At 39.6% G+C, this 26,690-nt stretch overlaps 1 protein-coding gene across 11 annotated transcripts in view; it reads left to right on the top strand.

Moving 5' to 3' along the window:
• SLC8A1 (solute carrier family 8 member A1) overlaps positions 1 to 26,690 on the top strand; it is a 364,166-nt gene that overhangs the window by 14,217 nt on the left and 323,259 nt on the right. For 5 of the 11 annotated variants that reach the window (XM_059943530.1, XM_059943526.1, XM_059943527.1 and 2 more), the window contains exon 2: positions 6,601 to 8,432. In XM_059943530.1, coding sequence (XP_059799513.1) covers positions 6,634 to 8,432 — 1,799 coding nt within the window. In that variant the 5' untranslated portion in view covers positions 6,601 to 6,633. Of the gene's footprint in view, positions 1 to 6,597; positions 8,433 to 26,690 lie in introns of those variants that run through there. The other 6 variants (XM_059943519.1, XM_059943524.1, XM_059943525.1 and 3 more) reach the window with 2 other exon arrangements.

The raw sequence follows: 26,690 nt of genomic DNA on the forward strand, positions 1-26,690 counted from the left end.
TCTTGGCATTCCAGAAGAAATCAGCAAGCCAGGGCTGGTATAGGAGGACCAACTACCAGGTGCTGGGGAAAATGTCAGGGTCCCAGCCCCTCTCTTGATGCTGGAGATCAGGTTTTCCAGCCTGAGGTTCTCTGTGCATGACTGAATCACAATCCCTCTCCTCTACCCAACACTGACATTGGCTTTTCAGTCTGATACCGGCCTCTGTTTATTTTAGGGGCATCCATTTTACACAGGGAACATTTCTAAATGCATATGCCTGGGTTCAGCCCTCGGATTCTGATTCCACATCAGAGATTTGGTGAAGCAGCACATGAGCCACTGAGAAATATTTTATTCATTTAATAAAAGCAGGTGCTGTGCATCTTCCGTATAGCAGGCTCTGCTCTAGGAACTGGGTGAACAAAAGAGACAGAAAGCCCTACCCTTACAGAGTTGACATCTGTTAGAGAGAAAGAGAGAAACAGAGAGAGAGAGAGACAATAAGCAGAACCATTAAATAAATTATATAGTGTATAAAATGTAATAAGTTCTAAGACTCACAGACATAGAGAACAGACTTGTGGTTGCCAAGGGGTTGGAGGGTGGGGGAGGGATAGACTGGGAGTTTGGGGTTAGTAGATGCAAACTATTACATATAGAATGCATAAACAACAAGGTCCTAAGGTATAGCACAGGAAACTGTATTCAATATCCTGGGGTAAACCACAATGGAAAAGAATATAAAAAAGAGTGCATATCTGTGAATAACTGAGTCACTTCGCTGTTCAGCAGAAATTAACACAACATTGTAAATCAACTATACTTCCATAAAAAAAATAATAAGTTCTATATCGAAAGACAAAGTACAGAAAAAGGGTCTCATGACTTTTCAATAACATCTTCATTATCCTAAATCCTAAATCCATCTTTCTTTTTTTGGCCACGTTGCCTGTCACCCCAGTTGCTACCTTTGATGAATGAGGCGGGTGCTTTCTGAGATGGGACAGGGTTCTGACTCCAGTCTTGTAAGCTTAGGCAAGAGGGCTTGAGCCCCTTATGTGACATCTCACGGCTTGTCTCCTAGAGGACCTGTCCTCATTTATCAGGCAGCAAAGAAGAAACTCTCTTCGGAAAAAAAAAAAAAAAAAAAGTAATAGCAGAGAGTCGCTGTGGAAACTGAACGAGCTCCTTTCTGAAGTGTGGTCACGGCCTGATGGCCTGAGGTTGGGGGCCAGAACAGTAATTGGCACCCTCAAATGGATGATCAGATAAGAAAAGTCATCCTCTGGCATCATCTCTTTGTCTAGAAGCATTAGGAAGTGCTTGCGTCCATAGTGGATAAGAATTTATGGTTGCTTTACTGTTGCCTTAGAAACAGATTCATTGCTTAGCTTTAGAGGCTTTCAGTCAGCAAGAATCACATAGAAGGGGATTCCAGGTCCCGATGGAGAGTCAGGGAGTTCCTTGGAATAACCCCAGCTGCCAGTCAGCAGAATGAGATTAGGCTGCCTCAAGCACAGGACTGGTGAGAATGCCAGAGGTATTGCTTCTGTCTGAGTCAGTTCTCCTTGTAGTCAGAGCCGCCATAGCTCCTCACTGCTGTACGGCCGAACTGCTCGTTGCACCTCCACTGTGGCAGTTTGATAAAGATCTGTCTTGCAAGTACATACATCCATTTTTGTGACCTCTCCCTTCAACATAGGTGGCTGAGCTCACTCAGTTTGATACCTGTTCACCATCCTTTGTCAGTTCCATTCAGGTCTGCCATCTGTAGGTTCTGGGGCTGTTTGGTTTGTTTTAAAATAAATAGTGAGGGCTTCCCTGGTGGTGCAGTGGTTAAGAATCCGCCTGCCAATGCAGGGGACACAGGTTCGATCCCTGGTCCGGGAAGATCCCACATGCTGCGGAGCACCTAAGCCCGTGTGCCACAACTACTGAGCCTGCGCTCTAGAGCCCGTGCTCCGCAGCAAGAGAAGCCACGACAATGAGAAGCCCGCGCACCGCAACAAAGAGTAGCCCCCACTCACCGCAGATAGAGAAAGCCTGAGCACAGCAATGAAGACCCAATACAGCCAAAAATAAAGACAAATAAATAAATAAATTTACAAATAAATAAATAAAATAAATAGTGAGCAGAAGATAATGTGAATATTCTTGCTACGGTGCTGAAGGCTCATTTGGGTGATGTAATGGATATTCCTAAGTAAGTACTAGCTGTGGATGTTAAGAGTTGATCTGAAACCACCATGAAGATCAGCCTACCCCTTGTTACAGAGTTCAGTAGATCAGGGCAGAAGATAAGAAGGCCAGGCAGCAGACCAACATATCAGTGGCCTCTATTTCCTGCTTAATTTTCATGAAAATATATATTTGAGGAGACAGTGGGGAGAGTCAGGTAGAGATCTCTTTGAATCTGATGACAGAGGCAAGACCCTAAAAGAATGGAGACAAAAAATGAAAGAAGTCTCATTTAGATGACACCTACCCCATATCCTCACAAGCATTTAGATTTGGCGTTAATTTAATAAAGAAAGAAACTGAAGTCCAGAGAGTTCTTTCCAGTTGCTTCATGGCTAATAAGTTATAGCAGTGTTTTTTGTCCACTGACTTCACAAATTAGACCACTGCCATCTTATGAATATAATTATGATATTTTTGAATTAACCTCAGAGGCCCCCTTCCTTTTTCTCTGATAGTGATGATGGATTTTTACTGCTTAATCCACCCTTAGACATTGTTACCCTTTTGGTTGAGAACATATTGGGAGATGTGGGTGGGGCAGGTCTTCTTCTCGGCAGACCTAAGAGATTGCCCTGAGAGTACTTGTAGGAGAGGTTGCCAGGTAATTGCTAAAAGGCGGGAAAGTGGGGGTCAGCTGTCTCTAGTCCCATCCCAGCCACAGGTTACCTCAGAGCTATGAATGCTTGTCTAAGCCTCTAATCCATAACATAAAACCAGGCTTGTTGTAATCCTTCCATGGGACCTTTGCTACCTAGGTCCTCCTCTTGGGAGCCAGGAGGTTTTCCAGTGGGTTAGTCCAAGCCCGAATCCAGTCATTCTCAAAGATTATTTTACATACTCTCAGGGATGGTAGAATGGAGCAGTGAATTATATCATCTCAGAGACAGACCAGGCTTTGAATTTTAGTTACTGTCTGTCTGACTTTCAGCAAGAACTTAACCTGTCTGAGCCTCAGTCTTCCCACCTACAAAATGGGCTTATAATAGCTATCATATAGGGCTATTGTTAGGGCACTGTGCACTGCACAAGTCCAGGGGTGCTATTCACACAGACTCTAGTGGAATTGGTAACATTAGGAGTTGTGTAACAGGGCAATGCTGGTTCTTAGAAGTATTAGATATAATGACCCCTGTAAAGAATTTAGCATGGTGTCTGGGACAGTGTTTAAGAATGGAGCCTGGTATTTCGGTCTCAGGCAGTCAACTGTGATTTGCTGTTGTGCCATTTTGAAACTTGCTTCTAAGAAGGAAAATAGTTCAGGGTACAGAAAACACAGTGTGCAAAGACCTGGAGGTAAGAAAGTGTTGTCGTGTTCAGGGAGTGGAGAGAATTCCCATATTCTGGAGCTCAGAGGCCAGATCCTAAAAGGTGTAAACAGCCTATTGAGGGGGTTTGGGTTTGTCTTCAGGGCAATAGGCAGCCCATGAAGAGTTTTAAGGGGAGTGAGAGAGTCTGATCTGCACTTTAGGAAGTTTGTTTTGGCTGAAACTTGAGGAATGGAATGATGAGACTTGGCAGTGATTTGAAGGGAGTGGTTAATTCTATCAGTTCTGGAGACAGGCTTAGCTTCGAGTCTGTGTCCAGTGTTGGCTCTCTGTGTTCTGTCCTACTCCCTCTGAGCAAATACTTAACCTTTCTGATCCTGACAGGTTACCAAGACGTTTTAAGTTGCAAATCTTCCAAAAGGGTCACCGCAAATGTTTCTTTCTCCTTTTTAAACTTTAGATCTTTACTGTATCGTTTTATATACCTACCAGGCATCGGGGGGTCATTTATAAATCAGATTTTTTTTTTTTTATAATAGGCAAATACTGGCTTCCTTGTTTCTACTCTTACCCCTATAGTCTGTTCTTCACTGAACGAGCAGAGAGATCATTTTAAAAGGAAAATCAGCTCACATCACACTTCTGAGCGGAACCTCCCTATGATTCCCATCTCCCTCACAGTCAAAGCCAGCATCTTATAATGTCCTCAGTGCCCTTCGTTATCCATCCCCACTGTGTTCCCAGCTCCTGAGCCCTGCTCCCTTCACTCACTGCCTTCTCAGCACATTGGTTTCTTCGTGGTTCCCAGACTGTGCAAAGCACAGTTCTCTTCTGGGTCTTTGAGCTTATCTTGGAATTCTCTTCCTGCAACTATCCACAAGGCTTGGCCCCTTTCTTCCTTCAGGACTTTGCTCAAATGTCACCTTATCAGAGAGGCCTTCTTTAAACCATCCATTATAAAATCATGCATGCCATGTGTGTGCACACACTGACACACACACACACTGACACACTGACACTCATAGACTTCCTGTCCTATTGAAATTGCTCCCTACCCCCCACCACTATAGCACTTTTTACCGTCTGACATTTACATTTATTTGTTTGTTTCCTCCCCATTAGAATATAAGGTCCACAAAGATGGAGGCTTAAAAAAAAATTCGTTGATGAATTCTCAGGACCTAGAAGAGAGCCTAGCATATCCTTCTAAAATTTGTCTAGGTGTCTCTTATAAATATGCGGAATAAATTGCGGCATAAGGGAGTTAGAACTGGATCTGCCACTGCTCTGACAGGATGGTTCAATGTTACCTTGTTTTAAGGAGAAATCCTATAACCCACCCAAGCCCAGTAATGACTCAACAGTTAGACACACTGACCATGAACTTTTGCATATTTTGAAAATATGCTTCTATTTTTCGACCTTTTACCTAGAATGGAATTCCACCATCGCAGCCCTCTGCTGTGTCTTCTTTAGCATGGGGAAAAGGGTCAGAGCTTATCTCCCAACATTAATGAGCTAAAAACAAGGACTTTAGGTGATGGTGGGCTTGCGGAGGGTGTGCCAGAATGGGCTGGACCAGGGTGGAGGTTCTCCGGGGCCCTGGTGCACTTTTCAGTATAAGCCATCAGCCTCAAACATAAGCCAGAGAGCCTAGGTGAATGTGGGCGTGACTCTCAGACAGCCTGAGGCTATGAGGGGGTCTAACTCAGCTCCACTTTTAACTCTGTGTCAGGCCACAGGGCTAAGCTCTGACTCAGGACCCTTCTTATCCCCGTGTTATCCGATGTCATAACTGGCTTTCCAGACCAGACCTACCCTGACTTGGAGCAGACCCTTCTTTGCTTCAGCGCCTGCCCCTACCACCTTCACCAGAGCCCTGGAATCAGAGGTGATGCAAGGTCACTGAGAGGCACACAGCTTGGTAAGCAAGGCAGAGTGGTGGATGGAGCCACCATGAACCTGAATTCCCCCACCAGGGATGCCGTTGCCATATCCCTCATTGCCTACCGCCCTTCATCACATGTATACGTTGTGGTCGCTGTCATTTTGTCACATGAGCTAATTTAGATGGAATTATTGCCCTTGCATTTTTGGGTCGCTTGAATCCTCTATAGAACTAATGTGTATTTCAGAAGGACCATGGCAAGTCTGACATTGACACAGAGGAGGAACGTTTTATGGCTGGTAATGCTGATTTCACAGCCTGCCAGGCAAAAGCCTTACTTACACACTCCTAGACCTGGACCTGCTTATCTCCCTTTCCTGTTGTGGGCAGCCTGCAGATTCTAGAGCGAGATCTGTACACAGATACGAAGAGCAGTGCTTGAAGAACCAGATGCCTGGCTGCTAATGCATCAGGAGACCCGGGCTTGCTGAAAATTAGGAGGAAATGTGCTCTCGTCAAAACACGCTTTTAAAAACTGTACTTAATGTGTGGAAATATTGCCTTATAGCAGATTTTTTTTCCCCTCAAGTACAAATACCATTGAGCTTTGATTGCAAGCAAGCTTGAAGATTTCTCTGTGCTTCCAAGAGCCATAGGACATGATTTCATGAAATGCAGTGAAAAGTTGTGCTCTAGAATTTAAGATCATCACCAAGCCTTGCGTTGGTAGGATTTTTAGAGTCTAAATTTCATAGCATCACTCTTAACGAGGTGATTTTGGTGATGAAACAGTTTCTGGAAGGTGATTGTACTAACCACAGTTTAAAAGGAAATCTGCCTCAGCAACGAGGAGAAAATTATGCAATGTGTCAAAATTTTTTGTTTTTTCTCATTGGCTGTTAGCATGCATGCATGTGTATTCAACAAGGCAAGGATATAATTGAGCATTTCATTCCAGTAAGTCAGCTGTGTACATTGCTCAGTGAATGGGGACTACATGTAGAAAATTCTCAAGTGGAGAGATTGGGCTGTAAACGTTACCAAGGATTGCTTAATCACAGATGGGTTCTTAGAATCATGATTCTCCATAGATGTTGTGATAGTCAAATATAAACAAATCATTAGTAAAAGTAATAAAAATAAGTAATTAGTCATGCTTTGGATCTGGATCTAATGATGTGATTTTTTCCCCCCACCCTCCCCCTATCTTATTTTTCCCAGTAGGTTGGGACAGTTGGAACTCTGCCATTGTCCAACATGCTGCGATTCGGTCTCTCACCCACCTTTTCGATGGGATTTCATGTGTTAGCCATGGTGGCTCTCTTGTTTTCCCACGTGGACCATATAAGCGCTGAGACAGAAATGAAAGGAGAAGGCAATGAAACCAGCGAGTGTACTGGCTCCTATTACTGTAAGAAAGGGGTGATTTTACCCATTTGGGAGCCCCAAGACCCTTCCTTTGGGGACAAAATTGCTAGAGCGACTGTGTATTTCGTGGCCATGGTCTACATGTTTCTCGGAGTCTCTATCATTGCCGACCGATTCATGTCCTCTATAGAAGTCATCACGTCTCAAGAAAAAGAAATCACCATAAAGAAACCCAACGGAGAGACCACCAAGGCCACTGTGAGGATCTGGAATGAGACAGTGTCCAACCTGACCTTGATGGCCCTGGGATCTTCAGCTCCAGAGATTCTCCTTTCAGTAATTGAGGTGTGTGGCCATAACTTCAATGCAGGAGACCTCGGTCCTAGCACCATTGTGGGGAGTGCCGCATTCAATATGTTCATCATTATTGCACTTTGTGTTTACGTCGTCCCAGATGGGGAGACAAGGAAGATTAAGCATTTGCGGGTGTTCTTTGTGACAGCAGCCTGGAGCATCTTTGCCTATACCTGGCTTTACATCATTTTGTCTGTCATCTCTCCTGGGGTCGTGGAGGTCTGGGAAGGTTTGCTTACTTTCTTCTTCTTTCCCATCTGTGTTGTGTTCGCTTGGGTGGCAGATAGGAGGCTTCTGTTTTACAAGTATGTCTACAAGAGGTACCGGGCTGGCAAGCAGAGGGGAATGATTATTGAACATGAAGGAGACAGGCCATCTTCCAAGACAGAAATTGAGATGGATGGGAAAGTGGTCAATTCCCACGTTGACAGTTTCTTAGATGGTGCTCTAGTTCTGGAAGTCGATGAGAGGGACCAAGATGATGAAGAAGCCAGGCGAGAAATGGCTAGGATTCTGAAGGAACTCAAGCAGAAGCATCCGGAGAAGGAAATAGAGCAATTAATAGAATTGGCCAACTACCAAGTCTTAAGTCAGCAGCAAAAAAGTCGAGCATTCTACCGAATTCAAGCTACCCGCCTGATGACCGGGGCGGGCAACATTTTAAAGAGGCATGCAGCTGACCAAGCCAGGAAGGCCGTCAGCATGCATGAGGTCAACACGGAAGTGGCTGAAAATGACCCTGTCAGTAAGATCTTCTTTGAACAAGGAACATATCAGTGTCTGGAGAACTGTGGTACGGTAGCCCTGACAATTATCCGCAGAGGTGGTGATTTGACCAACACTGTGTTTGTTGACTTCAGAACAGAGGATGGCACAGCCAATGCCGGGTCTGATTACGAATTTACTGAAGGAACTGTGGTCTTTAAGCCTGGTGAGACCCAGAAGGAAATCAGAGTTGGCATCATCGATGATGACATCTTTGAGGAAGATGAGAATTTCCTTGTGCATCTCAGCAATGTCAAAGTATCTTCTGAAGCCTCGGAAGATGGCATCCTGGAAGTCAATCATGTCTCTACACTTGCTTGCCTGGGATCTCCCTCCACTGCCACCGTGACTATTTTTGATGATGACCACGCAGGCATCTTTACTTTTGAGGAACCTGTGACTCACGTGAGTGAGAGCATTGGCATCATGGAGGTGAAAGTATTGAGAACATCTGGAGCACGCGGAAATGTTATCGTTCCCTATAAAACCATTGAAGGGACCGCCAGAGGCGGAGGGGAGGACTTTGAGGACACGTGCGGAGAGCTCGAGTTCCAGAACGACGAAATTGTGTAAGTCCTTTTTTTATACCTATGTGTGTGGTTGAGTGCATTTGTGGATGCGCGAATGTGTGCGTGTTTTTTAAAAACTAAGTGGCGAAGAATGGAATAGTTACTAACAAGACGACTTTCAAAATATCGAAATATCCTAGCTTCTAGCTCCTGTACCACTGATCAATATACTGTATACCCAGAGATCCTAATTTGATTTTATTTTTACTTTTGTACTTTTACAGTTTTTAAGTACATTTATAGTTTTTAAGTAGATTTATAGAATGAGTCTTCTGACAGAATGTATCCAAGCACTTATGATGGGTTGAAAAATTTGTATTCTATCTTGATCACGTAATATACACACAGAAAGGGAACATTGAAAACATCACATTATGTCCTAACTTCATTACTGAGTACAAATTGGGAAAGCCCAAAAAAGAAACATCCCTGAAAAGAATTGCCTGGCTACCAGGGCTGGCTGAAATGATTTCTGCTGCTTTTATCTGACACTGTTTTTGTGATTATATAATGTTTCTGCTTAAATGCTAATGCTTAATTATGACTTAATGACCAATCCTGCCTTTTCAGTTTTATGCCAATGGGGAAAGTCATTTAGCTCTTATTTAGTTCCAGTCTGATTTTACTTTACATGATTAAACAAACCCTTTTACCCTACTGGTATAGGGATGGGGAGAGAAGTAAGATTCTGTCCAAGCGTCCGAGTTGACAGGGAGCAGGTCAGAGAAAAAAAGTGGGGAGCAATTTACTTTTCCTATTGGCACTTTACAGTGACATTTGCCAACACTGTAACACAGAATGGCTGGTTGTGCGATAATTATTCCAAAGACAGCTGCTGTTTACAGAGCTTTTCCTCCTTCCTTGCTGAGGGCCAGGGGCATTGCATTCACCAAAAGCAAACCAGAAAATGTGACTCCATGAGCAATATCCAAACGGGAAGGATGAAAGGAAACTATTTATAATATCTGCAGTACAAAAAAAAGGACATTCCAATGAATAATTATGTTGGTGGAATCATTGGCAACTTAGGAATTTCAGGAGAAACAATATAAAATATAGTTTGTTCTCAAAATAGTTAACTCTTGTGTAAATGGCATGTGATATATCAAATGATCGGTGCATTCTCTCCAAGATGAAATTTCTTCTACAAGAAGTGAAGGGAAAACAAAAACAAAGGGAGTGGATGGGCAGAGGAAACAGATTTTTCTGAAAGAGCCTTCCAATATCTTTCACCTCTTTGACGTTGTTGTATAGAGATGGACAGTTAGCGTGATATCACAATGAAATCAAGCAAAGAGAGATAATAGCCATCTTCGGATGTGTATGTGGGGAGAGCTTTTGTTGAATATCTATTTTACATTGGTTCTTATGTTGTTAATGTTCCACTTAGCGAGATGTGTTTTGTTGGGACAAATATTTTACTGAAATATAGTAATATAATGGCAAATGAATATACTGCACACCCAAGGAAGGATTTTCCCAAAGGCCTGTGTTGAATGTGATCCTGCCCACATTAGCACATAAACTTTATTTCTTTGCTAGGAATTCTTGCTCATTCCATTTTATAATCATTTCAATTATTGAACCCTCTTGTATTTGATATACTTTTACATGGGTTACAAGTGATATTGCATGTTGTTAAAGGAATATTGCATGTTATTAAATGAACTCACAAGGGTAGCTCTTAAATATGACCAAATTAGTGTTTTGTTTTATTTACTCATTTTACTTAGGGTGTTTTCTCAAGAAAATGTGATCTTGCTTTCTCCTGAGAATACTGGCTCTCTACTTGTTCGAGAGGCAGACTTTCCCATCCAGGACTTCTACCAAAGCAAAAATAAATAACTTTCTTTTGGGCACAGTGTAGTAGAAGATGAAGAAGGAAAAAAAGAGACAGTGATTTGATGGTATAATTTATTCTGTCAAGCTCCATTTCAAACATTCAGCCTGTGCCATTTAATTGATTTAATTCTTGCTAAGGAAGGAATATTGCCAAATTTCAGCTTTAGAATTTTAGATACCTTGTGAAAGCTGGTAAGAATTGGTGGAATTATCAGCATCTCTGTATATGTGTTCTTAGGCATATTCTAGATCAACGGCCAGTTCCTAGTTTTATAAAATTCTTCCTATATTTTATTTGCTAAGTTGAAATATGAAATTTTAGCAATGGCAAAACATTTTATTTATAAGTGAAATGAAATTACAGCCCTACATTTTTCTCTTCTTTCTAGAATTTTAATTTTAAGGAGTTTTCATCTTAATGTTATAGAGTTTTACTACTGACGAGGTTTGTAGATGGTTAATCAGTCTATTGCTTGAATAAATTTATTGCAGTGCCTGGGACTTAGCCTTAGGCTAGGCACCAAGGATTCAGACAGAATGCTTTTAGAAAAATATAATATTATCAAGATCCCTTACTCTTTCTTGTTGTGGATCATTTTTCCTTTGGTAGTTTCCAATGCCAGGTCCACACAGTCAGATCCAAGTGAAAGAGAGTTTGTCATCATGCAGTCTAGTTGAACTATGTAGACACAACTCAAGTCATCTTTAAAAATGAATTTATATTTCATCCAATTTGTTACTCTTGAGAGATGACTTTCTCAAAAATCTAAAATACATAGATGGGACTATTGACGCCACTGAACTTTATTAGATACTTAAAAAAATTTTTTTTTGTTTGTTTAATGATGTGCATGAACCCAGAATTTATGATTCTTTCCAGAGCATCATAAAGAGATTCCTGGAAAAGCCTGGATTTAAAGTATATCTAATTTTAAGAAGCCATTAACCAAGGTAGAAATAGGGTCCAATCTGATCAGGGATGGAGATCAAGAGGCAGTCAGGTTTACTGATTCATAGGTTTTAAGAACAAGATAGATTCCTAATCTTTGACCTCATATTTAGTGTAGAAGAAGTCTCTTAAGTATATAAAATAAACATGTCTGTACCTATTCATTCATATTTTTATGTTAAATGAGTTGAATTATTTCAACATGACCTTTTTGAAGATCAAAATCCATATTTGAGGAAAATACCTGTAAGTGGAAAGTGGTGTTTGTAGTCTCTAATAAAATGTATTCTCGGCAAAACATTTGAAAATTACAATGCAAAAACTCATTAAATAGATATAATTAACAGTTAGCACATGCTTTTGTATAAACTCAATCAGTGACAAATACTAAACCCATGCCAGCTGATCTTGACTTTCATTCAGCAGGGAATTCTGTCTAATGTTAACAGCTAATAAAAAATAAATGAAGAATATGCTAATTTGATTTGTGGTTTGGTAGGTGACATCCACAGATTTGAAGTGCTACTAATGTTTGTTCTTTAATGATGCTAGTTTAGTGGTAATAATTATTACAAAATGTTGTTTGGTTTTTCAAGGTCTAACGTTAGCTTGACTGTTCTGGAAAATGTTAAGGTTAATTAACTAGTGTAGATACAAATCAAATTTAATTACTTAGTTATAGCCCAGCAATAATGTCATTTTGGGAAGATTACTCAAAAGATCATGAGCATTTACTGTTATACATTTAAAATTCAAAGTTGGAAAACAAAGAATGTAGGTTGGAAAATTTACATAACATCTTGCTTAGCAAATCATTTTACTGGGAGTTTCTAGCCATAATTTGTTAAGCAATGGATCTGTCCAGAATTAATTTAGCTTTAAAGACTATTACATTTTCAAGTTTGACTGTAACTTCATTAACTCTAGCACATACAATATGCAAGACATCTCAACAAATACAGCTTTTGGATGCAAAATATTTACATCACTTTTTTGGAAAAATACATGGGAAAGAAATTTTTAGTATTATATAGGTTTTATGGAATCATTATTATTATATTCTATGGAAAATAAGTACTTTGTTTTTGCTATTTATATTGCTAGTATTCTTTTCTTGCTCTATAGAATCCCAAGGAATAAAGACCTAGCTATATGAGATAGCAGTTCAATTCTGAGAGTAGAACAGATATGTAATACGAGAAGGCAATCAGCTATAAAAAAATGAAAAAAAATTACGAAAATTTGAAATGATCAGAACAAGAATAATAATGTGTGTTTGGGGGAATCCGAAATGATGAAAAAAACTAGAGAATGTAGTATTAGACAAGAAAGACTGTTAGCACATATTACCTAGAATCCAACATATTCAAGATTTACTTTGTGGCAGAAGAATTTTATCTGCATCGTTTAGCCTACTAAAATGATGGAAGCATGATATTTTACATTGACATAAAGTTTTCCTGTGTAATGTAAGAAATTTAGATGGAATAATTTTAGGGTTTTAATGGACTTCTGCTTTGGTGGATTATCTTTTCAGTCTGGAATATTTCTCTCTTCTTAGAAGCAAACCACATGTAGTATCATCCGAAAATCTAAATTATAACTACAAGAAATGTTTTTATAAATGTATATGTTTTCATGAATGCATAACTATTATAAAAAATAAGACAGGGTAAGAACCAAAAAAAATTACAAGTTCTAATTCACTGCTGCCGGGAGCCTAAATTGATTATGTGCTGAAGGGTTGTTTACCGTGTCAATCAGATTGATATGTTTGCTGTTGTAATCTCATTTTCCCACTGCTGATTAGAGTTTGGGGTTATGATATAGTTATGTAAAGAAGCTTTATCTTAGCAAATGAGGAGATGTCATAGTTTAGACACACTGAAGTGTTTAAAGTATGGGTCCTTTTCTGAGTCATCATTCAAGGCTATCACGTAGGGGGCTGTTTGTTTCTCTGGTTCAGGGTTAGAGAAGAATTTATATAACAATCAGTCTGCACATACTTATTAAGCTCCTGATTTGCATTCAGCGCTGGGCTAATCATTATGAAGGAAACAGAAGAAATATTCTCCAAATACTCTAAAATGGGAGATAATGAGATAACATATTTTGTTAAGTACAAACATCATTACAAAGATAAGGTATAAGTTATAGGAGAAGCCTTAATTTAGGGCAAAATATTTGCATTTGCTGGAAGCATAATTGGATAGAAAAATGTGATGTGCATTTTAAGATGGAATCATAACTTGGTAAACCTGAGTGTGTGGACATTTTCAATAAATAAGATGGTTCTCAATATTAATGAAAGACTCAGTGACCATTCATTTTCTTTAGTGGGATTTTATTTTTTTAATTGAAGTATAGTTGATTTACAATGTTGTGTTGATTTCTGCTGTATAGCAAAGTGATTCAGTTATACATATATATATATATATATATACACATTCTTGTTTATATTCTTTTCCATTATGGTTTATCCCAGGATATTGAATATAATTCCCTATGCTACACAGTAGGACCTTGTTGCTTATCCATTCTGTATATACTGGTTTGTGTCTGCTAACCCCAAACTCCCCCTCCATCCCTCCCCAACAACTCCCTCCCCCTTGGCAACCATCAGTCTGTTCGCTATGTCTGTGAATCTGTTTCTGTTTTGTAGATAAGTTCATTTGTGTCATATTTTAGATTGCACATGTAAGTGATATTATATGGTATTTGTCTTTCTCTGACTTACTTCATTTAGTATGATAATCTCTAGGTCCATCCATGTTGCTGCAAATGGCATTATTTCATTTAATGGGATTTTAAGTCATTATGAGGGCATTTAACTTAATCTGAGTATATTATCCCTTTAAGCCAATCACAGAAGACCAATACTGCATGATTCTACTTATATGAGATATCTAAAATAGATAGGAGATATCACTCAGAGAAGCAAAGAGCAGAACTGTGGTTGCCGGCGGAAAGGGAAGGGAAAACGGGGAGTTGTTAACCAACTGGTATAAAGTTTCAGAAATGCAAAACGAGTAAGTTCTAGAAGTCTGCCGTACAGCATTTGTACCTGTAGTTAACAATATTGTGCTCTACTCTTAAAAATCTGTTAAGAAGGTAGATCTCGTCAAATGTTTTTTACTACAGTAACGTAAAAATTTAAAAATTGTTAAATGAAAAAATACCTGTTCTACTTTAAAAAAAAAGCTTATGTGCTCGCCCCTCTATATCTCATCGCGTCTTAGAGTTTCTAAGCAAACTTTACAAGATTTCTAGTAAAATGTTGCCAGTATTTTCTTTTGCACTTAGTGAATTAGTCCTTGGTCTCTAGAAATGCTTTTGACTTCCTTTAATCCTATAGCCACTGGAGCAGCCCTTAACCCACTTTGCCTCCCCACTCCCTCCATCTTCTCCACGTTACCAGTGTACAACCATCATCTTGGTAGAACCCAAGCAGATGTCACATCAAACTGTGAAGTGGGAAGAGATTTTCTTTGGTTTTCCTTCCTGAGGACACTGGTAACCCATGGAAGGAGATTTAAGCGTGCTTAATTCTTTTCAATGGAGCCACCTTGAGGGTATAACACCTATAATGGGGTTTTATTTGTTGTTACGCTGCTCTGTCCTTGTTAGCTGAGGTGTAGAAAATTGCCAATGGGTTACAATATCTTGAGAACCATAGAGGTTTTCCTATAAAGTATCTTGGTCATGTTCTGTCATGGTTACTGAAATCTGCTCACTGGAGATTCATTCTTTGGGATAGGAAAGCTGTTAGGCCCCTGTTACATTGTAAATGCCATGCAACTCTTAAGGGTATTTGCAACAGTAGAATAGAAGTGGCTCTGGGCCAGGAGGCAGGAAAGAAGGAAAGGACAGCCAAATGCAAGGTGGGTCCGTGGCACTAGAGATCTTCATCACTGGCTTGGGTGAGCAAGCTGAGGGGACTTCTGTGGAAGGTGTCAATGGAACCAACCAGCAGCTAGTGGGGTTTTGCTGCCAGCTTCCCACAATGCCTTGCACCTTCTGTCCTGGGAGTGGGGAAGTCCAGAAAGTCCTGGAAGGGAAAACAAGTGGTAAACAATATGGGCAGAATTAAAGGAAATCTCCTCCTTTGCTTCCTCTCCTGGCTTGACAGACTGCCTACGTAATACCAGATCTGTTTGCCAAAGGTTGAGCCATCCAGAGCTCATTCTTTTTACAGGCCTATACAGCCGTCTTGTTGTAAAGCCAGGCGAAATAAACAATGCCTTTTCATTTCCTGCCTTTCTCCCCAGGACTCGTGCTCTACATGACATTTTCTTTCCCTCTTACAGTGTCTCTACAGGGTCAGATAGGGGAATAGGCATTGTGTTCTCTGTGACAGTTGAAGATATGCAGGCAAGGGACAAAAACAGCCAGAAGCAGAAATCAGGGAAATTTCACTCTGCCTGGTAATTCAGATACTAATGACAAACCTGGAATATTTTATTTCTAGATATAATTTTTTAAGCTTAGGTAAGAGAGATCCTGAGTGCTGGGTACCCTTGAAGCCCTGGGGTGACCCTTGAAACCAAGACCACCCGCCTTTTCCATGTTAGACTTTCTGAGATAAAAGGTGGACTTAGGAGGAGCTCTCAACTTGGCTTCCATACCCAGGATTGGAGCTCTACCTTTGTCCCCTACTAGCTTTGTAACTTTCAGCAAATTACTTAAGCTCTGAGTCAGTCTCCTCACCTGTAAAATGAGGATGATGGTGGTAAAGGTGGTGATGGTATTGGTAATTGTGGTGATGGTGGTAGTGGTGATAATGGCAGTGATACTGGAGCTGGTGGTGATGGTGGTGGTGGTGGTGATGATAATGATACTGGTGGTTGTGGTCGTGGTGGTATTGGAGGTTGTGGTTTTGGATGGTGGTGATGGTGGTGGTAGTGGTGCGGATGGTGGTGGAGGTGGTGAAGGTGATGGTGGTGATGATAATGATACTGATGGTTGTGGTGGTGGTGGTATTAGAGGCTGTGGTTTTGGATATGGTGGTGGTGATGGTGGTGGTACTGGTGCAGGTGGTGGTGATAATGGTGGTGTTGGCGGTGGTGGTTTTGGATGTGATGGTAATGTGCGAAGCAACAGTGGTGGTGGAGATGGTACTAAGACGTATTGACAGCCAGGTTTCATGCTGTTTTCCTTACAATATTCATTTGATTTAATCCTCACAACTGTGTTAGTTAGGTGCTATTTTGCAGATGAAGAAATTGAGGCTTAGAGAGTAACTAACTTTCTTTGGGTCACACAGCTAATAGGGGAAGATCTAGAATTTAGCAGTAGGACCGCCTGACTGTAAAGGCTACATTGCCTCCTCTGGGCTGTTCTCCCCTCCCCTCAAGTGGCTTTCATAGGTGAGATGGGGACAAGCAAGCAGGTCATGGTACTGTGACCCTGACTCCATGTGGTCGTGCAGCTCCGAAGATGAGAAACTAGAACAGTCATGTATCTTTTCTGGATTTCTTGAACAGCATTGCCCCCGACACTCCATCAACCTAGAAGAGCCATGATGAACTGAGTTTGAGAAGCAAGAAAAACTCTAAATCCCTCCATGTACCTGACCTGCCCAAATTATTGTCTATTCTCTTCTCTCTCACAGTGTTTATTTCCTGTTTTCCTAAAGAGTAAAGAAACTCTATTAATAGCTTTCTGTCATTGCCTGCACTGGCTCTGTAATGTTTAACTTCTTTATATGGCTGAACAGTGAATGCAGCTTTTCTCCATTCTTAAAATAGTAGTTTCTTGGTCTTTCCTTTTTGTATATTACAAGACAGTGTAACGTAGTGATGACCCAGTGCACCAGAGGATGCTTGTTGCCTTGTGTCAGCACTGCCACTAAGTTTAAGAAGTTTAATCTGTGACCCTGGAGGTCATTAACAGTAAGAATTCTTGGTTAGGAGGTTTTCCTAGAGGAAGGGACCCACATGGCAGTTCAACGGATACAAACCTACCCACAGCAAATGGAATTTTCAGCAGCTTTTTCAAAAGTCCAATTCCAAGTCACTCTTGCTTTTGACCTGCATTCTTTCTAGGGCACAAGAATAACAACAACAACAAAACCACTTCGAACTAAAGTCAGATGACTGTCCAAAGACAGCCTGTATACACTTTATACAAACTAAGTATTCAGGTGTGTCTGTAACTCATTTGCTTTCAAGTAAAGTTTTATTTTATTTTTTAAACTTTTGCAGGTGAATTATTGGTCTGTTTGGAGTAAATTCACTGCCGATATGTTTATAAATGTAACTAATTATAACATTTAACAGAAGCCCCCAACTCTTCCCTTTCAACAGAGAACTTTCCTCTCTCACACACACACATTTATTATTTACCAAGATAAGGGTGGGAAAGCAAGATTAAGTCCTATTAACATAGAGTTTAATTTTTAGGGCACAATAAAACAAAAACAATTCCCAAAGGACAGCTTTCATTCTAGCACGTTAAACGTTGCAATCTTAACTTGACACCATGTTTAAAACGAGCTATTCTGTTTAATTTGTAGAAAGAGAAGGGGAGAGGATAGAGAGGCGAGGGAGAAGGAGGAGAGAGAGAGAGAGGTGGAGGCAGGGAGAGTAGGAAAAGGGTGGGAGTAGACAGAGAAAGAGGGAAGAGGGAAGGAGGAAGGCAGGCAGAGGGACAGAGACAGAGGCAGAGAGGATACAGCCCTGATTAGATTTCGGCTGTTACTAAAATGAAGCAAAGCCTGGAATTAGTTCAGATCCTTGCTCAAGCAAACAAACGAAAGGCAGTCTAAGAGTAAGAAAAGAGACGTGGGATTCGCTCAAACTGCTGCTTTATTAAAAATAGACAGCGACTTTGTCCTTGGAGTCAAATGTACATACAGTTAGTTGCCTGAGTGTATGCTTGAGGAGCCAGAGGAAGCTGGTGGGATCCAGTAGGGCTGGTACCCACTCCACTGATGCGTGCCTTCAGCAGCTGTTTTATGAATACCCTCCTGTGTCAAGTCCCTTGTAAGATGCTGGGACAAGAGTGGTGACTAGCACATGGCCCCTGCCGTGGAGAACCTCACGCTCTGCTTGAGGCGGTAGCTGTACAGATAACCAGTCCTACAGCGACTTGGCTGTAGCACAGCCCGACGCCTGTCTGTGCCATCCTGCCTTTCTTGGCTCCATCCTCACAGTGCCTTTTGATGGGGCTTTTGCCGCTGCTGTTTAGGCTGAGAAGGAATGTCGCTGAGCTGTCAGCAAGGCTGCTGGCGGAAGCAACCCCACGGTGCGCCTGCGCTTCCCCAGAAGAGAGCCACGATGCCGCCTCCCCCTCCCCGTCCCGCTCCCCCAGGTGGCTCCCGTCACCATTTGGCTGCCCTCTCAGATGGAGACCAGAAGAGTAGAGCCGGGGAACAATTCAGATCTGGTTCATTGTTCATAGCCATCGTGAACTCAGAGGGATGTGAAGTAGGGAAAGGTGGCAGCCTTGGCTTTGAACCTGAGCAGCTGCCTGTCGTCAACTTTGTTTCCTAATCCTGTGCATTGCGAGGGGAAGCGGATGTTACTCATGTCTTGAGTCTTTCCTCTGAATGGTATGAATTTATTGAGCATAAACAACAAGGCAAATACAGACATTGGAGCCACCTAGCCAGGAATTCAATCAGCTGGGGCTTCATGCCTTCAGGGTCCCAGACTCAGAGGTAGCTCAGCATCGCAGAATATCTGGACACGGCGTTGAAGGAGGATGGACAGATTACCAAGGCGAGAAAGTAAACTGCAGGGGTCCTTTTTGAGTTGTTAATATGGAAGAAGAACTCTATATGGGTGAGTTCTGGCATGGTTTAAGTCGATGTGTTACAGGAAGTGATTCATCTGACCTACACAAAGTCTAATAGGATGGTAGAATATTAAGAGTATTAATATAATACTAATACAATAAATATAAACACAAGTATAGCTATAAATATAAAAGTAGATATGATAAAATTATAATATTAAGTCTTCTTTTACCTGACAATATCTAGGGTTAAAATATCCTGCCCAAATTAGTTGTTTGAATAACTGAAGCATATTCCGTAGTTTGAATTCTTTTAGGAAAGGAACGTCTTTCTTAATAGCCCATGACTTCCATAGCCATTGTGAACTATATTCTCTTAAATGGATGTGTTTTTATTTGGTTGTTAATAATCAGTTCTCACATAGGAAATCCTTGGGATATTTTGAGGTGGATCTGGGTCTTTGGTCTTACAGTAAAGTTTTCCAGTCTTTAAGTCTACTGAGTTTTGAGTCCTTGTAATATATATATATATATATATACACACACACAAGTACACACACACACACGTATATATATTCCCTTTTTTACAGTTAGGCTGTCACTGTGCCTAACTCTGCTATGTTCATTTAAAATTTGTTGCTTCCCTAACTTGCACACAGAATGAGAGTGAATGGTAGGTATTCATTATGGACACAAAATGACAGTCTTCAGAAGTGAAGGTCTTAGCACTTTTCTTAGTGGATGGTCTTTGTGACAGTTGTCGCAGCTACCCAGAGCCATCATCTGCGGTGGTATAATGATTGAGAACAGTGATTGTGGGCCACACTAGCCGGGGCTTAAATCCTTGCTCTGTCACTCATCAACTGCATAGATACATACATTTTCAACCTCTCTGTGTTTCAGTTTCATCATCTATAGAATGAGGATAATAGAACCTATTTCAAAGGATTAAATCCATTTAGCCCATACCTGCAGTATAGTAAGGACTCAGTAAATGTTAGGTGCTATCCTCGTAGCCTTTAGTTACTTTCCAGCTGGTTATTTATGGAATTCTAAGATAGGCTTGCTGGGAATTAGGCAGAGGGATTTCTTCTCTTCCTTTTCTTAAGACACACACACTACGGAGTTTTGTGACTGTGTGTGTGGTGCATGTGTGTGTACCTTGTGTGTGTGCACATGTGCTTGTGTTTAGGGGAGGGGAACTCAAGGCAGTTAGTTGTCTCTACTAGCCTAGTAAAAACGATAGCTACAGAAAATGATCAAAAGTATAAGATGCAGCCCAGAGTACACCCTGTCAGCAAAATCATAATTTTGGTGGAGGGCGGGAGGGAAGCAAGATAAAATATGGAGACCAGAGAACTAGGGCTAGTAGAGAACACAGGAGGGGTCAGAGATCAGACTTTTTCCTTTTACATAACACTATGCTATTTACAAGGTTCCTATGTGTCTATTTCATCTTCACACCAATCCTTTGAGGCATTAGTGCATTTATTTTAGGGCAGAGAGAGTTCCACAGTGATGGATACATGGTAGGAGCTCAACAAATCATTTTGAAAAGATAGTAGAAAGAAAGGGGGAAGCAACAAAACTTCTACACATGAGAAAATGTAAGTTCAGAGAATGAGATGAATTGTAATAAATAGCAGAGCCCAAACTGGAAACCAAGTAGTATATTGACACCTCACTTGGTGTTCTTGACCTTACACCAAGTGGTTGGTTGTTGGGTCTAGTACTTACCCTACATCTCTTTCATATGCTATCATCAAGTCAAACTCTGGAGAAGCTGCCTAGCTGGGTACCCACTCTCATTCCCACTAAGTTTTCATGGCAATTATTTCTTTTATTATCCTTCTGAAGAGTATTTTAGCAAGATTCCACTTCGCTTAAATTGTTTGGCCAAGGAGGGGAAAAGTGTTGCATTTTGATTCTTTGTGCTCTGCATCTCCTTGCCTCAGGAGTATCTAGGATGATGATGTAAATATGCCCGAGAAGTTTTTGTGAGATCAGTCGAGTTACTAAGAGTTAGAGTTGGGTGGCGGATGATGATCGAAATAATAAGAATAATAATATGCTGTATTGAAGTAGTGGAATGTCCACTTCTATTATGATTGCTGTGAAATGAAATTCCTCACGTGACAATGCCAGGATAGTATTCTTAGTCTTGCCCCAGAATACACAGGTCCTTGGACTCGGGTGATTCCTTTTACGTCAATGGTAATAATGCTGCCTTAAAAGAAACTGGTCACATTAGCAACTTACCCGTGGAGCCTCATCACGCCTGGCACGCTGCTTTTGTCCACGTTGTCTAAACTTATCTTTATTCCTTACCAGTTCTGTTTCTTGTATCCATCCGTGTATTAATCAACCAGTTAATTCAGCAGAAATGTATTAACTTAACTGTGGCTTTTGTGCTTAATCTAGAGACTTGAAGACGATTGAGAGTCCCTTTTTGTCCAAGCTTAAATTTTAGTAGAAAAAAGAACAACAATTATAACACAATAATTATAACAATAATTCCAACATAGTGATATAATCATGATGATAGAGACAAAGTGACTTGGGAGTTCAGTAACGCTTGGGCTGCGGTTGTACTAGATTAATTTTTCTTCTTTCCTGTCTTTTTCTTCTTCTTCTTAAAATAATAATCCCCAAACGTATTTGTTACAAAGAGTTGAATCCTCTTGGTAATTGAGAAAAATATGGTGAAATCTCATCTGAACTCTCTGAAAATGATAATCAGTTTTTTCACAATTACGACCATACAGGATATTCACGGCATATTGACTGATTCCAGGATGGAAAATAATCCCTAAATAAGCATGATTTGTCTAAATTTGTATACGTGTTAGACAGATGGGGGCATCAAATATATGCAAGAAGAATTTATTGTAATATATATACTAAATCTTCATACAAGAAGAATTTATTGGTATGATAAATTCAGTGAGCAAACATATTACTCTGAATTCAAATGCACATTCTAATTCAACTCAGTATCTAACACAGTATTTAAATCTGTGCCAGGAAGGAAATAAAAGCACTTTATGGATGGCTTTTTCACTATTTTTGTTTTAAATACATTGCTCTAAATACGTTTTTTAAAACTTTTACCTCTAAATTTTTGGCAGAACTAATCCTAACACTTGCTTTAAAGCCAATTAGACTTTGTATTAGACTGAATATTAAGAAATAAAACTCGATTATGTTTTTCTTAGTTTAGCTCCCAATCCCCAATGATGTCTCTTTGGATAGTCCCCCCAAAGTTCCTATTCTTCTTTCCTGTTAAAGTCTGTCGCATTGAAGTCAGTGACAAGATGCAGAACTGGGAGAATCTTCTTTGCATTATTTTAAGAAGTTGTCAAATATCAATAGTCTAAGACAGTTTAAAATGCTGATTTATGGAAAACAACCTCACTTTGCCCACTGAGAGAAAAGTTGGTAAACTAAAATTTGTATTCTGGGTCCTTCATCTTTTTGATCCATTGATACCTTTCTCTACTGGAAAATGTAATGCTTAGGGGAAAGCTAGATTTTGATGACTTTTCTCCCTGCTAGGAGGATCTAAGTAATAAAATAAATAAAGAGTAAAATTCAGGAGACAAAATGGAATGCAGAAGGAAACCCATGTTCACATGTGTGAATCTGAGTCCTCAGACCCAGCTCTACCACTAACCAGACCAGCAGCTTTGGGCAAGTCATTTCATTTCTCTGAGCTTCAGTTTTTTGTAAACTCAGTTTTCTGTAAAATCAGAGTTGCAGTAAATGATATATACATTTTCTTCCATTTCAAAAGAAATGGTTGCTGTCCTTTGAGAGAAGACATTTTAAAAAATCACGTAACACTGAATAAGATTTACAGTCAAGTATGAGGAAACTTGATTTGTAGTTCTTTTTGATTTTTAATCACTCTGTGCCTTAGTTTTCTTGGTGTAGTCATTTACAAAAAAGAAACACATTGAAAGACAATAAGTAGCGTAAAAACCAAATAAGAAGCTTAAATCCTTTCTTAGGGAGTCTTGATAAGTTCTGAATTTGCAAAATCATATACATCCACTGGATTGATCTGTTAAAATGGTACAGTGTCTTATTTAAATCGACATTCCTGTCACTGCGTATTAGGGTAACCGTGTAATTTATTGTCCCTATTGGAGCACTTTTTCTAGTTAAGGGGGGCATTATTAATAATTATGCAGTTGTAATAATTAGGAAGTATGGCATAGTTACCCTAATTTTAACCACTCTCTATGTGCGTGCCGTTTCAGAAAAATAGAGATTGCGTTTCTACTAAAGACGATTGTAATGAGAGCAATAGTCATCAGAACGGAAAGACTTTGTATTTGATGTTTCTGTCTGCTTCACTTACCCACATCCTATCCATTTTTTTTCCAAGGAAGCTATTCAAAAATCATCTAATGCAACTTGGCTGGTAAACACATCTGCTGGAATGCAGACAGATATGAGGGATTAATTAGATTAGAGGCAATGGAAGAGGGAATCCATTATGCCCAAACCACAACTCCGGTGGTTTGCTAGTCAAACCACATTGACAGGTTTCCTTTTTATTTTTTGTATGGATTAAACAATTGATTTTTTCTTCTCCATCTTCAGGGAAATTGTAGAAGCAGATCTGTGGGATTGTAAGTATAGTGTTGTCTGGAGCGCTCAAGAAGTTACCAATTACGTCTTTATTTAAGAAAAAAAAAAAGAGAATCTCTGAAGTCCCTTCCAGCTTTAAAATGTAATTATTCAGCAGCATTACACTCTCCTGAGACTCTGTGACCATGTCTTACCTTATATGTCCTTCGACCTGATTGGCCAAGCCTAGGGAAATGCTTGGTGAGCTTCTTTAGGCTATCCCCATCATTCTTCATGCATTCCACGGCTACTCCTCTGGGCCCTGTCCTTACATACTCTTCCATTCCCTCCTACAACAACTATCTGAGCCAGATGGTCCAAGCTCTTTGGTATCTAGATGACACAGATCCATCTGTGTCTTTCTTCTCCAGTGTTCCCATCTGCAAAGGGCTTTCTTGCATTGATTCCTGCTGTCTTATTATAAATCATTTTCTTCTTTTTTTAACCTGTAGTGTTCCTTTCAGGATGGCCATGTAGGAGTAGAAAGAAAAATATATTGATCTCTAGGCATAAGCCAGTTCATTCCAATCAAGTTAACTCTCTGTTTTCTGTAGTACGTATGTTGACTCATCACAAAGTTGTGACAAACGAGGCTTATTTATTGACTTATAAAAAAGGGAAAAGGTATTGTAAAATTACCTGAACAGTGAATAAACTTCCAAGAGACTAAAACAAGTCCTTATTTAAGTGTAAGAGTGGATGGAAGAGAAAAATATTTGAAGAATTCAGTATTTAAATTAATGAAGTGATGGGTAATTATAGATCAGTCAAGGCAAGAACAATAGAGAATTTAGCCCAAGGAAAAATCAATCAGGCAAATACAGAATCAGAATTATTAGACCTGGAAATATCCTTTAGTAAAAAATAAATCTGAGAGTTTTAATTCACCACACTCACGTTACTCAGCAGAATATACAGGTAACATTATTCAGTGGTCCCAGTGTGCTAGGCACACATCAGTCACACCATCACATTAAAACACACCTGGTTGCTACATCTCATGTAGAACTCCATATATAGATGCAGACATGTACAGATGTTTACTTCCCCGCAGTCTACCTGTCTCAGTGGCTAGAACCTCAACAGTTCCCAGAGTTTTGGTCTCAATATTGGATATTGTTTTTTAACAAAATCAACACCTAAAATAAAAGGCAGCAAAGAATGCAGTTTCAGTCATTAGTAGCTCTGTAATCACTTTGATTTGTGTTTCATTTTATAAACTACTCGACGGGCATGAACAATGTTTTTACATTAGGGAAATCAAGGTTTTAGTTTTCTGTTTCTAAATTGTTCTTACAATTAAGGTGCAATTTAAACATTAGGTTATTTCTCTTGCATACTTCTTATACATTTCCTTTTTCAATTGGTATAAAATATGAGACTCAAGAAAGGAATTTTCTGAGCAGCTGTTAGGCAGTAAATCAATCTGTATAATTCAGGTACTACCTAGTGAAACACTTCACTAGGTGCCTGCAACGGGTCAGCTTATCGTTCATGAGAACATAGGCATCTTCTTTTATTTACATCTATTACACTTTTACCTACATACCCAGGGATTAGTAAATACCTGCCTTATAAGCAAAGAAAATTGGAATAAAAATTCTTGACACACATTACACCTTTGTATACCTTTGAGTTCCTACTTAAAGGATGTTGATTTAGGTTTATCATGCTGTGCAGTAATATTATATGTAATAAAGCCTCAAAAAAGCTATGACATGAGTGTTTTCATGTGATATGAAACACACATGGTATTTAGAGAGAAGGTGTAAAGTAAATCAATGCTAGTAACATCTGAATTCTTCCAGACTTTTTCTTTATTAAGAAAAAAAAAAAAGGGATCTGTTTGTAAAGATTCTTAAAATATATAATTTTAAAGATCAAAAATGATAGCCAGAAAAAAAAAACCCCTCTAAATTAGACTCTAACTTTTCAGGGGGTACTTAAATGGAATCAATAACAGCAGAAGTTTTCAATAGTTTTCATCTATAGTAAAATTGTGTTTATGTCTTTCTAGTTGATATTATCCTGATAATACTCTATATTTTTATTATTGTGACTGCCTTACATCTTTGCAGTTTTAGCAGCTTTGGTTTTGTGGACATTATATTTGTCAGTGAATTTAACAGGAGTTTTTGAAATCAATAAGATTACCTGTGCTGTCTTTGATCTATGCAGGCAATAGTGCCTAAGAAGCATATTTTTAGCAAGGGAACAGTCTGAATATCCTTGCTGTTAAAGGAGTGCTCCCTTCCTATGGTCAAGAAACAGCTTCAATTAAGGGTGCCCACCCCCTCCAAGGCAGTGTTAAATTTATAGCAATGAGCGCTATAACTAGATAATTTTTCTCAGACTTTAGTCCAGTGCCTTATGTACTGTAAATGGATGTAAATAATGTACTGCCCCTCTATGTTAAACAGCCTTTGCATTTTCAGAAGTAACACATTCGTGAAAACTAGTTATATATAGGGTAAATTGAATACACTTCGTATACCACCAGAATCACAAGCCATCTGACCCACAGGGTTATTCAGCTTCATAGATGAGAGTCACAGTTGTAGGAGATTGCTTTCTCCATGACATTAATATGTTCTGACACATCCCTAAGCCACCTATATAGTATGAATAGTAGATCATGGTCCTGAAGAGCATGTGTCTGGAGTCAGATGATTTGTTTCATATCCTAGCTCAGATGTTTATTTGGAAGGTAATGTTGGGCTGGTTGTTTAATGTCTCCCTGCCCCAGTTTTCTCACCTATTAAACAGGATAAATAGCTCCACATCAAAGATTTTTATGAGAAGTAAATGAGATAATATATGTAAAAAGGTGAGAACCATGTCTGCCACATGGTAAAAACTCAATCCATGTTGACCATTACTAAGATACTGACTTTAAAATAGCTTAGGTGTCTGTAAAAAAATCATGTACCCAATATAAAATATTTTCAAAAGATAAGGAGAAAATTGTAAGTAACCTCGCAAACCAGAGATAATTACCCTTTACCTTTTAGTATATATAATCTTTGTGTTGCTCTCTCTTTTGCTTTGTAGATATGTGTTTAAAATATTCCTTATGTAAATAAAATTCTTTAAAA

The sequence above is a fragment of the Balaenoptera ricei genome, chromosome 13, assembly GCF_028023285.1.
Source record: "Balaenoptera ricei isolate mBalRic1 chromosome 13, mBalRic1.hap2, whole genome shotgun sequence".
In the NCBI taxonomy this organism is placed as follows: Eukaryota; Metazoa; Chordata; class Mammalia; order Artiodactyla; family Balaenopteridae; genus Balaenoptera; species Balaenoptera ricei.